We start from the raw sequence: 14,280 nt of genomic DNA on the forward strand, positions 1-14,280 counted from the left end.
AAAGGTCCCATCTATACCAACCATTTAACGCAGTTTCAATCTGGTATTGAAAAAAGTGGTTTCGCTGGGCAGATGATTACATAAGAAATGTTGGAATTAGTTTGTGGTCAGGATGGTGTTTACACAAACCACTGAGGTCTGAGGGCTTTCTTTTATGTGTTTATGTGGGCTTTTGTTGTCTGGCTGCTACAATTTGAAGCCAGCTTCAAACTGCATTAAATGATCAGCATAGATGGGACCATAGACACACGTGACTGGAAGAAGTCTACTTGTAAACTGCCCTCAGATCAGCCAGAAATGTGCACTTTCTATCCCCATGCCTAAGCTCCAGCAGAAATACAGAACATTACAAAGTCAGGACGGAGTATATGCATACCTGTAGCAGGCTAAAATGTGGAACACGTAGGTGATGCATGTGAGAGAGGCAGTGAAGGTGGTGAAAATCCAAACACCTGTGGGACAAAGAACCATAGTCTTTAGCCTGTTTTAAATTAAATGTATTCCATGTATCAAAATGACAGATTGTTCTCAATCCAACATCCCTTCAGGAGATAGTAAATATGAAATACAGAACAGCCATTCGAGGTGGCTTTGAGACTTTGGATTTTATATTGTTCAGAGAGGAAATGAATATCAACTTACATGGTACCTCAAAAGAGAAGAGCCAGGCATATAAGGGACAGTTATGTGTGCACATATATTACTCATTTTTTCTTTTTTGTGACACTGCAATAAATCATTCTGACCATGAGGTCATTTGAGTTCGAGGCCAGCCCGTGGCGGGGTGAGCACCCGTCAATAAATAAATAAATAAATAGCCCCTGCTCGTTGCTGACCTAGCAACCCGAAAGATAGTTGCATCTATCAAGGAGGAAATAAGGTACCACTTATAAAGTGGGGAGGCAAATTTAACTAATTTACGACGTTGGAATGAGGAAGTGCCGTCACAGTGGATGATGAAGCAGCTGCTCCCCCCTGTGGCCAGAATCGAACATCCCCTCAGGAGAAGGTTAAATTGCCTCTGCATCTGTCTCTGCCTCGGTTCTATGTGTATATGGGCATTGAATGTTTGCCCTATATGTATATAATGTGATACGCCCTGAGTCCCCTTCAGGGTGAGAAGGGTGGAATATAAATACTGTAAATTAATTAATTAATCAATTAATATCCATACATTTAATATATCAAAAGCTGGTTTTAGAACTAGGATCCCCACAAACCTTCTGTGGTGGCAACAAATTCTTTCAAATGCTGGATACTTCCAACTACTTCTGATACATTCCTGGATATGTTGCTAGAAGCAGCAAGCGACTCAAAATCCAGCTCCAAGGTTTCCAGCACATGAGAAACATGCATATAAGCATAACGTTCCATCACAACAAACTGAGGGAAAAGTAGATTAAAAGTCTCCTTAATTAGCTTGCCAATAGCTTATCCGCTCAAATATTTCATGCTGCAAATTCAGCCATAAGCGGCTGATTTTGGCAATGTTTTTATTTGCTGTGCAAATGACTAGAATTATTTACCCAATATCCACTGGAGAAAGAAGTATTTCAGTATCCAAAAAGGCCTGCACTACAGTGAGGACTCCAACAGCCTAAAAAAACTAGACAATACCTATGTATTGAATTTTTTTGGCCATTTAAATCCAAATGTCAGCTTTGCTAATGTAGAACATATATTATTCTGAGCTTTTATTCTACGCGATTCCCCAAGTTTCTTAACTTTGAAAAAGGCAATGAGCAATGCTCAGCCATCAGCCAATTCTTTGATTGGTGGGATTACCTGTTACCTGAGAGCTGGTATTCTAATACTTCTTTTAATCACTTAGGGTACATCTGCACTGTATAATTAATGCAGTTTGAAACCATGTAAACTTCCATGGCTCAGTTCTACACAATCATGGGAATTGTAGTTTTACAAAGCCTTTAGCTTTCTCTGTGAAATAGTGCTGGTATCTCCCCAAACGATGACTCCCTCAATTCCACAGAAACAAGTTATTGCAGTTAAAGTGGTATCAAATTGCATTAATTCAATAGTACAGATGCATTCTCAGCCTGCACTAACCATCTTGCAGGAGAGACATACACAATGGCTAATACTGCTGCTTCTCAAATAATGGATCCCAACCCCAAAGGGGGCTTGCTCAGTTCAATGTTGTGGTCATGAAAATGGCGACAGTAAAAGGTTTCTGAATGCCACCTTGTGGCTGTTTTAGACATTTACATGAATGTCTAAAGTGTTTTGGAATTCAACTGCCGCCTGTTAGGAATTGTAGGAGTTGACGTCCAAAACACCTGGATGGCCCAAGTTTGCACATGCCTGATCTATTGCAACAACACAGTTTACAGAGGACTCTGTAGAAAATGCTTCTGCTGTACTTGATAAAAACTAAAATCCACCTATTTAGCAAGCCTTGCAAATGCTTCTTTGTTATCAGCACATGTTTGGTTTTCTATAACTATTTTATATACCTACTAGCTGTGCCCGGCCACGCGTTGCTGTGGCGAAGTCTGGTGGTCTGGGAAATAAAGTATTGAGGAATTGGTGGTAGTTAAGGTCAAGGGTAAACGTTTTCCCCTGACGTTAAGTCCAGTCATGTCTGACTATGGGGGTTGGTGCTCATCTCCATTTCTAAGCCAAAGAGCCGGCGTTGTCCGTAGACTCCTCCGAGGTCATGTGGGATGACTACATGGAGCGGCGTTACCTTCCCGCCGGAGCAGTACCTATTGATGCACTCACATTTGCATGTTTTCGAACTTCTGGGTTGGCAGAAGCTGGGGCTAACAGTGGAGGCTCTCTCCGCTCCCCCAATTCAAACCTGTGGCCTTTCAGTCCAGAAGTTCAGCAGCTCAGCGCTTTAACATGCTGCGCCATCAGGAGATATTATTTCCTAAAGGTTGTGAATATACAATATTTCTGATTGGTTTTTTTGTTTGTTTGTTGGAGGCAAGTATGAATGCTGCAATTAGGAAAAATGATTAGGATGTAATGGCCTTGCAGCTTTAAAGCCTGGCTGTTTCCTCCCTGAGTGAATTTTTTGTTGGGAGGTGTTAGCTGGCCCTGATTGTTTCCTGTCTGGAATTCCCTTGTTTTCAGAGTGATGTTGTTTGCGATATTTTATGTGCTTCTACTGTCTGTGGCCCTGAGAAAACAGGCTTTGGCAGACTTTGATTATGGGAATACTTTGTTGGGAGGTGTTAGCTGGCCCTGATTGTTTCCTGTGTGGAATTCCCCTGTTTATTTACTGTCCTGGTTTTAGAGATTATATTGTTCTGCATTATTCTATCCCAGTAATTATTTCATATTAAAGAAGAATCTCACTTATCCAACATTCGCTTATACAATGTTCTGGATTATCCAACGCAGTCTGCCTTTTCATAATCAATGTTTTTGTAGTCAGTGTTTTAAATTAATTGTGATATTTTAGTGGTTAATTTGTAAATACAGTACAGTAGAGTCTCACTTATCCAACATAAATGGGCCGGCAGAACGTTGGATAAGCGAATATGTTGGATAATGAGGAATTAAGGATAACCCTATTAAACATCAAATTAAGTTATGATTTTACAAATTAAGCACCAAAACATGTTAGACAACAAATTTGTCAGAAAAAGTAGTTCAGTACACAGTAATGCTATATAGTAATTACTGTATTTATGAATTTAGCACCAAAATATCACGATATATTGAAAGCATTGACTACAAAAATGCGTTGGATAATCCAGAACGTTGGATAAGCGAGTGTTGGATAAGTGAGACTCTACTGTATATTTCTAATCTTATATTATCTGCTCAGAACTGGATTATATGAGGCTCCTTCTTCACAGCTGTATAAAATGCACACTGAAGTGGATTATATGGTAGTGTGGAGTCAAGATAATCCAGTGCAAAGCAGATAATGTAAGATTCTAAATGGTTTATATAGCTGTGTGGAAGGGCCTTGAGTCTACACTGCCATATAATCCAGTGCAAATTAGATAATCTGTGGAAGAAGCCTAAGTGAGGCCTAAATCTGCCTGTCCCCTAACTGAAACCTGGCTGTCCCTTGGTTGCTAGGCAACCAAGTGGGCAGAGATTAGCCCTCTAAACTGGCAGCAATTGGATAAAAAAATATTGCTCTCCCTCTAATTAGGACTTTATTTTTCTTTTCTTTTTGTTGTATCAACCTTGAGGCGTGGATGATGGGTTGTGTTGTCAAATTTTGAGGTTGGGGGGCCTGCACTTTTGTTGTTTTGTGAATCGCCGTGATGCCATCACTCTTTTATATATATAGATATACTTGGGATCATGTAAAAATACCTTGGGGGGAAAGGGGTTGTGAGTGGAAAATGTTTAAGAAGCCCTGCACTAGACCAGATTTCTAGCTTCTTTATTGATAACATAGGCAGATACAACTGGGAATTACTGTCATCTCTTCATGCTTGTACATTTTATATTCACAGACTGAATTATTGCTGCTGCCCAACACCATTTTGATAGAGACCGTCATAACACCACTGTCCATCTTGAGCTGTATAAAGTCAGGATTAGTAAGTAATCAAGTATTTGGTCACTGGGAGGAAAAAAAAGAGGTGCAAAGGTGTGCATGAGCATTTCTTCATACTCTAACACAGATGGGCAGAGGAAGGGAGTGGCATAGGGGAGCACAAGGAGGGCAGGAGCTGCCACAACCCATTCCCACTGCTCTTGCCATCTTCCCATTGCTGCCCTCTTCATGGTCTCCCATCCCATTCCCTCCCTCTCACATGAACTAGGACACAGAACAATGGCTTCAAACTACAGGAAGGAGATTCCACCTGAACATTAGGAAGAACTTCTTCACTGTGAGAGCTGTTCGGCCGTGGAACTCTCTGCCCTGGTGTGCTGTGGAGGCTCTTTCTTTGGAATCTTTTAAGCAGAGGCTGGATGGCCATCTGTTGGGGGTGCTTTGACTGTAACTTTCCTGCTTCTTGGCAGGGGGTTGGACTGGATGGCCCATGAGGTCTCTTCCAACTCTATGGTTCTATGATTCTAAGAGAGCAAATGTACAAGAGAATGCATGTGTGTAGCTGGGCCCCCATCCTACTACTACAAATACTTTTGATGTGTGTTAAATACAGTTTGAGGAAGTCACTGTGGTCTTGTGCCCCCAACCCCCATAAAAGTTGACTGCTAATATGTTACCCAACTCTTTTCAAAAAACATATTAGCAGTGAGAGATCATTTTTCTCCTAAAACATCTTGGACATACAGCACAGACAAAAGCATCACCCTGAAAAAACTATCTCCAGGAAGGAAAGAAATAATCGAAATAATATGTAAGCTCTCAGCTTACCATGTAGAGGCATATGATGGCCAGCACAGCCATGCAAATCATTCTGCTCGGAAACTGAAAGTAAGGGTCCCATTTGTAAATCTTTTGCTGGATCCAGGATTTCTCAGGCTGCCTATCGAGAACAAAGAATGGATGAAGGATACTAAGGTGATGGGTCTCAATGAAAAAAGAAAGAAAGAAAGTGTGATTTGTTGTCAGGAAATGTTTGGTGGACAGCACCTTTTTCTCTTCAAATTCCATTTCTGATAATGCAGTATAAACCCCAGTATAGCTATCATCAGCAGATGCCTTCTCTCCATTATGAACAATGCCCTGGATCCTATTACATTATGTAACATGTTCCTGGGTTATAAATTACATTTCCTAATTGGTTCTTTCTTTTAAAACATGAGAAAGTGTATTAAATGGCAAAAACTTTGTTTTTGAGCTCTACACAAAAGGTTAAAAACGGCATATGAAAGGTTGAAAATGACAGCCACAAAAACAAAGTTTCTAGAGTATAACATCTACTTTCAAAGGAAGTACTGCACAATTAAAAAGGAAATAACACTTTTAAACCAGGGACATAAGTTTATCAAATTTTGTTACATAGTGCAATTCCAACAAGAGTAGATGTCTTGAATCAGTGCAGTTTACCTATGAGTCAACTCATCATTCAACAATGGAGTCAACAAATCTACACTAGCTGGAAGTAACCAATAGGGTTCAGGCCAGTATCTCTTCTATGGGTAGCTTTATTCAATCAACCATCAGTCAATGCATATTATTAATGCCATCTAGACTACTAATAAACACAGGTTTAAATATGGGTTCATAAGGAAAAACAAGGGGTACTGTCAATCTGTTATGGTTATGTTTCATCACTTTAGTACTAAATGATCTATAGCAACTGGCCAAATATGGAGAGGCTATATTCTCAGAGAAAAGAGCTGTCAAGGAACACCCCTCTGAGTATTCCTTGCCTAAGAAAACCCTATGAAATTAATTGTGTCACCATAAAATGGAGGTTGTCTGTAGTGATTAATTTACTTTAGAGTTTAGTCTAAAAATAACTGTCCAAAGTGCCAAATCGATTTGGGAGTAGGATTCAGCACCTTGAACAGCTCCTTTAAAATCTAAAGTGGATTCACCATACAATTGATATTAAAACCTTCAGCCACTATTGATAGGCAGCATTAGAAAGGGCTCCCCAAAATGCAAAATATAGACAAAGTAGACAGTTACCATGGTTCACTGAGACAGAGGTCACAGCTACACTGAACCATTTAGGTCAGTTTAGAGTTGGATCATCCAGTGGGCAGCTACAAAATGCGCACAGATTGATCCAGATAAACACAAGGAATGTGGCTTAATGCAGCTTTATCCCAGGTAAAAATAACTCAGAGTAAAGCTCAAATCCTACACCAGGATTGAGGCTTTCCCTTGAGTTCTGGCAGTGTAGACACCAACAGCTGGCTCCAAGGTGGAACAGATGTGGGTATCCTGATAGCCATCTACAATCGCCGGTTTCAGGGAATAAGGGACATTTGATAACTTTTAATAACTTTATTTTTGTACTCTGTCTCCATCTCCCCAAAGGGACTCGGGGCAGCTAACTTATGGCACAAAGTGCTTAAAACAACACATAAAATAAACACACAGTACACAACAAAATAAAACCAATAGCACATAAAACAACAATTTAAACGCAGAACAACACCCAATAACCTATGGCAACCTGCCACCTCCCTCCCTGTCAATGCCAGCTACAGCAGCAACAGTACATGCCGCTTAACCAGTTCCCTTTCTCCTTCTGTGCCATGTGATTGACAAAGGAGCCTGTGGGACAGGAGAAGGGCTTTCCTCGCTTGCTCCATTGCCAGTCAGATGGCACAGAAGGAGGAAAGGAGACTGCCAAGCAGCAGGTATATAGCCCTGTCATCACTGTAACTAAACAACAAGAAGGGAGCGATTGTAGCAGTTGGCCCTCTGGCCCACAACTGCAAGTCACTTCTGGTGTGAGAGAACTGATGAGATGGCTCAGAATGACTCTTGTCAGGCTGCAATGTGGGCCAGAATCAGCATTTTAGATGCCAGAAATGGCCCATGTTATGTGTAGAACTGCCTAGATACATATGAAAATAAGGAATGTTCCGAGTATCTAGGAATAGTTGGGATATATAACATGACCTGGAGAAAATTTTGCAATTTTTAATGTTCCAATTTCAAAAAGAAAAATGAGCACAAAACAAAATAGCCATCCTCACTGCATTGGAGGCTTCCTCATCAGTTGCTGGACATACTGAGCTTGATGCACTTCCAGGAAAGATGTCTCCTCCTGTAAGAAAGAAGGAAAGAGCTTTTGATTGTTCCAGAAATCTCAGTTTGTTAGTTGGCAGATTGAAGCATCTATGAACGATGCACGGTTTAGGACAGGAGTCCTCAAACTTTTTAAGTGGAGGGCCAGTTCATGGTCCCTCAGATTGTTGAGGGGCCGAATTATCATTTGAAAAAAACAAAAAAACAAATACAAATTCCTATGCACACTGCACATATCTTATTTGTAGTGTAAATGCCCCCCTCCCCAACAACAATTATTTATTTATTTGCTACATTTATACCCCACCCTCTCTCACCCCGAAGGGGACTCAGAGCGGCTTACAAGTTATATGTACATACAATATATTATATTATTAGTATAGTACAAGATTAGTATTAGATATTAATATATTGTACTATACCACTATACTGTAATATTAGTAGTAATATTACAGTACATTTAATATATAATATATAATTTATATTATTATATTATACAATATTATTATATTGTATTATTATTATTATTAGCCGCCCTGAGTCCCCTATTGGGTGAGAAGGGCAGGGGTAGAAATACTGTAATAAATAAATACATAAGTTGTTATCAATATTATATGTTTACACAATATATTATATTATTACCATAGCACAACATTAGTAAATGAAAGAAAAATACAATATTTAAAAATAAAAACAATTTTAACCAACATACTGTAAATCTTTCAGGATTTCAATGGGAAGTGTGGGCCTGCTTCTGGCCAATGGTATAGTCAAGTTAAGTAGGATTTTTGTTGTTGTGTGCCTTCAAGTCATTTCAGACTTTGGGCGAGTCTAAGTGTAAAACTGAGGGCGGGGGCCAGGTAAATGACCTTGGAGGGCTGCATCCGGCCCCCGGGCGTTAGTTTGGGGACCCCTGGTTTAGGAGATCATGCCATGATATCTTCCATGGATTTCCTCTATATTTCATAAGTAAGTGTATACATAAGTGTTAAATGAGACCTACATGGAATCAACCTATGTGAAGCACAAGGAATAGTATGACAGAAACCAACATTTAGCTTCAAGGCAAATGTAAACATCAAAACCATAGGCAAATAACTTGCTGTAATTGCAAGTTAGCATGTTAGACCTGTCTTCTGTGAAATAGGTGCATGACAGCTTGGCAATTTTCAATGAAAACAATGAAAATATATTACCAGCAAAAATACTCACAGTTTGATTAGTCTGGAATTGGAACCATGACACTTTCACAAATGTAACGACAAATCTCCCAAGCAGAAATATCAGGCAGAGCAGTGAGGGCCAGTAAAAAATGATATTTTCATATACTCCCACCATCTGTGCAAATAAAAAATGGATTTAGAACGTTTCCAACTGATGCAATTAATTGCTGGTAATTTCTATACTTCAAGCAGGCCTCAGCACTATGTAGCTTTCTCACAAGAGTGCAAAGTACAAGTAAATCCAGTTGTTAGGTCTGATCTTATTGATAGTTCAACTTGAATGGATCCATTGAGTCAATGAAATATACTTATGTGTTGATTCACCAGTGAACCCGGTGGATCGTCTGTACTTGGGACTAATTAACAAGATTCTAACCTCAGTCTCAACTACAGCTTTAAATTAATGAGATTTACAAAGATGGTGATTTAACAAGTCCTGTAAATCTTTCATATGCAGAGCATAAGCATGATGTAGTGGTTTGGATTTTGTATTAGGGCTCTGAAGACCTGGGTTTGAATTCCAACTTAGCATGAAAACCCACAGGATGGCCTTGGGCAAATCACATTTTCTTGGCCTCAGAGGAAAGTAAGGGCAAATCCAATATGAACCAATATAACAATGTTGCCAAGAAAATCCCATGATAGGGCACCCTAGGGTCACCATAAGTCAGAAATTACTTGGAAGCATACAAGAGCATCAATATTAGAGTTGAAACAGTTGGATGTATCTCCAAGGGTTAAAACACATCTAAATTATCATATTAAAAACAGTTGCATTAAAGACACAACAGTAAAAGAAATATAGCACCTACTAAAAGCCTCTTCCTCACCAATCAAGCAATTGCTAAAATACAAGACCTTAGCCTTAAATATGCCCTGTGGTGCATCCACAGTCCACAATAGCAGTTTGATACCATTAAAACAGCAGTGAGTCCATCCTACAGAATCCTAGTATGTATAGTTCGGTGAATTATGTAGTGTCTGTTACAGAGTTTTGCTGGAATACTTTCTTAAACTACAGCACTATAGCTCTCTAACAGGCCACAAACACTAGAATTCTATAGTATGCAACTATGACAGTTAAAATGATGTCAAAATATTATAATTTTGCTGTCTGGATGCACCCCTGCTTGTATATGGAGTAATGGCCACTTGGCTGCAATTCATCCAAAAGGCATGCTGTTTAGGGGTCCATTTTCGGCAAAGATTTGGCCCATTGGCTAAAATAGGAAACTTTAAAGGCTCAATCTTCTGTCATTTTAAGACCTATCTGCATAAAACCTACTTCAGTTTTAGACCCCATTTGCAACTGCAGGCCTACCAAGTTTCAGAACAATTCACCAATCTCCTGATTTTTTAGAATTATTTTCAGTTTATACCATAACATTTTTTAAAATAAGACAAATTGCAAGAGAGGGTTCTGGGAACTGTAATCGCCAATTGTGTACATTCTCATCCAGAGTATGGACGCAGGCCTTTTATTAGATGAGAAAGCAAGACAGGGAACCTTCAACTCCCATCATGCTCCAAGAGGAACTCAGAAACTTTTCAATGCCCGACCCATGCAAGTGCTGCTGGGAAAGTGAGTTCCCAGCAGGGCCCTCTCTCGAGGAGGAGTCTAGGAAACCTTTCCACTGCCAGGAAGGGAGAAAAGATACTGCAGGATCTTCTCCAGGAGCCCCATGGCAGATCCCTGCCTCAGGTATAATGGAAACTTAACTTCATTCTCTCCAGTAGCCGATAAATCCGGCTCTCTTGATCCGTTTTGCCCAGCTTTTCGGTTCCCTCCTCCCCATTCTGTTTTCGGGGGATTACACGAAATGGACCACTGAATATTACAAATCACTTTCAGTCAAACTGATCCAGGCCCAAGCCTAATGACCACACAACTCCATAATTATAATTATTAATCCCAACCCTATCTAGGTGTCATTTATCACCTGCATGTAATCCTTCTCCACACCCCTCAAGGGAATAATTTTCACAAATGGTGTGCTAAAATCATAAGGTATAAGTAGAACAGAAAAAAATCAAAACCTTGTTTTGAAACAAAAAGGTCTATTTAAATGTAATAATTGGTATGTCCTTCCACCAGCAAATTCCCAGGCTTAGAAACTGTCTAAATACATCACATAACATTCAAAATGCAAAGAAAAACAACCAGTTCTGAAGGATCTGCCAAACATTCAAATGTTTAGGAAAGATATAAATGTTTGCTTTGAAGACTAGATAAGTCACTTTGCTCAGTTAATCGTTTTTCACTATTGAAGGACAAGGAAGATTAGCTGGGCAAAATGTTTAAGAATCCAAATTTGCAAGATAACAACATTCAGAATGATTAAACTGGCGTACCAAAATCCTGAGCTCTTCTGATGTTTTTGACTACAGCTCTTATCACTCCTGACCACAGGGTATGTTGGCTCAGTCTGACAGGAGGTGCAGTCCAAAAGTACCAGAGGACACCTTTCTATATTTCTAATGGGCAACTCTATTCTGTACAACTGGTCCAGGATTTTATTAGTGTTTTCTGCATAAGAGCATACTCTGTAACACTGTTGCTGTAGCAAAAGTATTTAAGAACACTAGGTGGAGAATAGTATTAGAAGTATCTGTATGAAGGAATCTTCAGTTTTGGGCAATGATAATCGTTGAAAAGATGGGTCATTTTGGCTCCCTTGTGTTGTAGTAGCTTAGAACCCTTACACACAGCCATATAACCCAGAATATCAAGACAGAAAATCCCACAATATCTGCTTTGAACTGGGTTATCTGGGTCCACACTGCCATATATTCCAGTTCAAAGCAGAAAACGTGGGATTTCATTAAGCTCTGTGGAAGGGGCCTTAGTTGAAGGCTAGTGCTGAAATTTCGTTAGATGTGTTGCATCATATGAGTCATATAGGCTTTTGTTTTGTTTTGTATTTCTGTATGGTGAGTTTTCCCTAAATTATATTTTTACACTTCATTTTTTTGTATTCAAATACACACACACACACACACATACACACAAATGCACACATCAGAGAATAAAGAATCACACTTAGGTTCACCAGATTGTTGTAGTAATTGTTGTGTTTCTCCAAGATGTTTCTAGTATATGGTGACCCTAAGGTAAGCTTATCATGACATTTTCTTGACAAAATTAGTTCAGGCTAAGAGTGTGACTTGCCCAAGGTCACCCAATGGATTTCGATGGCCAAGTGAGGATTCAAGCATTGTTCTCTAGAGTTAAGATCCAACACTCAAAACAATACACTGTGCTGGCTCTCACTAGGTTATCAAAAGCAGATTACTCATATCCACAGATAAACCTTCTCTCTCCACTAAAAGATTATTATACTTGCACTATGGCCAAGATAATTGTTTACTCCAAGATTAGCCTTCTTTACTTCGTTGTCAACAACATCCCCAAGGTAATAAAGGTGGGAGGTACTCACACACTACTCTGTGCAGCATGTACTCCCACTGTATGCACTTATCCAAATATCTGTGGGTATTTTCATACCAGTGTTCATTCCTGAATTGTATCTGAGTAAATAGGATTTCTGTATACAGGTCAAGAATGGATACAGATGCACATACAGTTCAAACACAGAGCCATGTGCAAACAGTGCTCCAAAAAATACTCCTTAAAAGCAAAATCAGAGTGTGTGTTAGTGCAGTCATCCAGGTGTTGCTAGACTACAACTAACAGGACAGTCAATAGAGAGGAACCTTGGATGCCAACAATATCTGGAAGCCTGCTTTTTGTGCATCCTGAATTACATTATACATTATATTATGTCAATAGTAGGACAGAGTATAGCCTTGGCTTTTACCTCAACTAGGACAGACCTCTATTTGAAGGCCTCCACTGTCTGGGGCTGCCTATCAGCACCTGAACTGGAAGAGAGCTGACCAACAATTGAACTATATACTGTTGAATGTGTAACAAACAGCTGGTCCCTTCCTTTCTTTTTCCACCTTCCAAAAAGAGTTCCATTCCTCAGCCTATACCGGGGTCACCAGGCACAAATAGGGAAGAATTAAGCCATCCCTGCATAGCCATTTCACCTTGTAAATCCACTTTTTGGGGGTGGCGGAGAAGTTAACAAGGAAGAAAACTTGGGTTGTGTGCAAGGAGAAAAGTGGGATATTAATTAAATAAAGAAATATAAGCTCAATTTGTGCTGCTGGGTGCTTTCAACCTTTTAAAAAATCCTTTATGCTGGGATTTACAGAAAGAAGATTTGTGAAGTAGGAGAGACTATTAAAATGTCCCTTGTTTGCCCATGATGATTTAAACATGGATTGGGCCCTATATACTTACTTGGAACTAGACAAGAAATAGAGGCTTACTGCACACTATATATTTAACATTTAATCTCCTGCCCATGATTAGTGAGACTCTTAAGTTTTCTGCCTCTCCAATTCGTATGAGAACCGTTTCTGTTTAAATGACAGCAATAAGTACTAAATATGCATCAGTGTGTATAGATTAACATATGCAAATATTTTGTGGTGGCACATTTAATCTTTTCTTGTGATAGGTAAATGGCCATCACCGAAGACCTTGAAACAAAATAATAGATGTTCATTTTAACAGCCCTTCAAAATCCTAGTATTTTAGCTTATGTGGAGACCCTGGTCACGCAGTGGGTTAAACTGACTGGCAGGACTGCTGACCAATATGTCAGTGGTTCAAATCCGGGGAGAGCGGGTGAGCTCCCTCTGTCAGCTCCAGCTCCCTATGTGGAGACATGAGAGAAGCCTCCCACAAGGATGGTAAAACATAAAAACATCTAGGCCTCACCTGGGCAACATCCTTGCAGACGGCCAATTCTCTCACATCAGAAGCAACTTACAGTTTCTCAAGTCGCTCCTGACATAAAAAAGAAAAAGAAAGAAAGCTTAAGTGACAACTATCTTGGATAATTCATCTTCATCATCAAAAGCAATCTGCTGTTCATCAGAATCCAAGGAGCATGGGGGTGCAAAGTGCACTGTCCTTGCTCAAAACAATTTGTATTGATTACAATGTCTGAAAGGAGCTCTTGCATGTACATACAGGTTGGTCTGTCTCTCACTCTGTCCCTGGCATAGTCCTTGTATACGAGTGAACTACTGAAAGGGGGTAATACAAATAACAGTTTATATGGTTTAGTATTATTAGCCAGACATACTCACTTGCCCATGGGGGCACTGTGTGATGTGCAGCAACATGACGACAAACCTGCAACAAAACAAAAAAGAAAAGAAAAGAAAAGAAAAGAAAAGAAAAGAAAAGAAAGAAAGAAAGAAAGAGGAGGAAAAATTACTGCAATTCTTTCAAGATGCACTTTTCCTTCCATATAAACATCTCTGAAAAGGGGTGCATTTAAAAACCACGGATGATGTATAGATAGATGGATGGATGAACAGATAGAGCTTTTTTCTGTTGATGGTAGTGAAATTAGTGTGCAT

General features: G+C 39.6%; 1 protein-coding gene across 1 annotated transcript in view; it reads right to left on the reverse strand.

The window, feature by feature from the left end:
- Window positions 1-14,280, reverse strand: part of LOC100567621 (stimulated by retinoic acid gene 6 protein-like) — a 31,978-nt gene that overhangs the window by 6,766 nt on the left and 10,932 nt on the right. The window contains exons 6-11 of the mRNA XM_008122245.3: window positions 14,005-14,050; window positions 8,828-8,953; window positions 7,564-7,634; window positions 5,318-5,429; window positions 1,221-1,383; window positions 377-452 (exon numbers count right to left, since the gene is read on the reverse strand). Coding sequence (XP_008120452.2) covers window positions 377-452; window positions 1,221-1,383; window positions 5,318-5,429; window positions 7,564-7,634; window positions 8,828-8,953; window positions 14,005-14,050 — 594 coding nt within the window. The remainder of the gene's footprint in view (window positions 1-376; window positions 453-1,220; window positions 1,384-5,317; window positions 5,430-7,563; window positions 7,635-8,827; window positions 8,954-14,004; window positions 14,051-14,280) is intronic.

Source organism: Anolis carolinensis, chromosome 2 (assembly GCF_035594765.1).
Source record: "Anolis carolinensis isolate JA03-04 chromosome 2, rAnoCar3.1.pri, whole genome shotgun sequence".
Classification (NCBI taxonomy): Eukaryota; Metazoa; Chordata; class Lepidosauria; order Squamata; family Dactyloidae; genus Anolis; species Anolis carolinensis.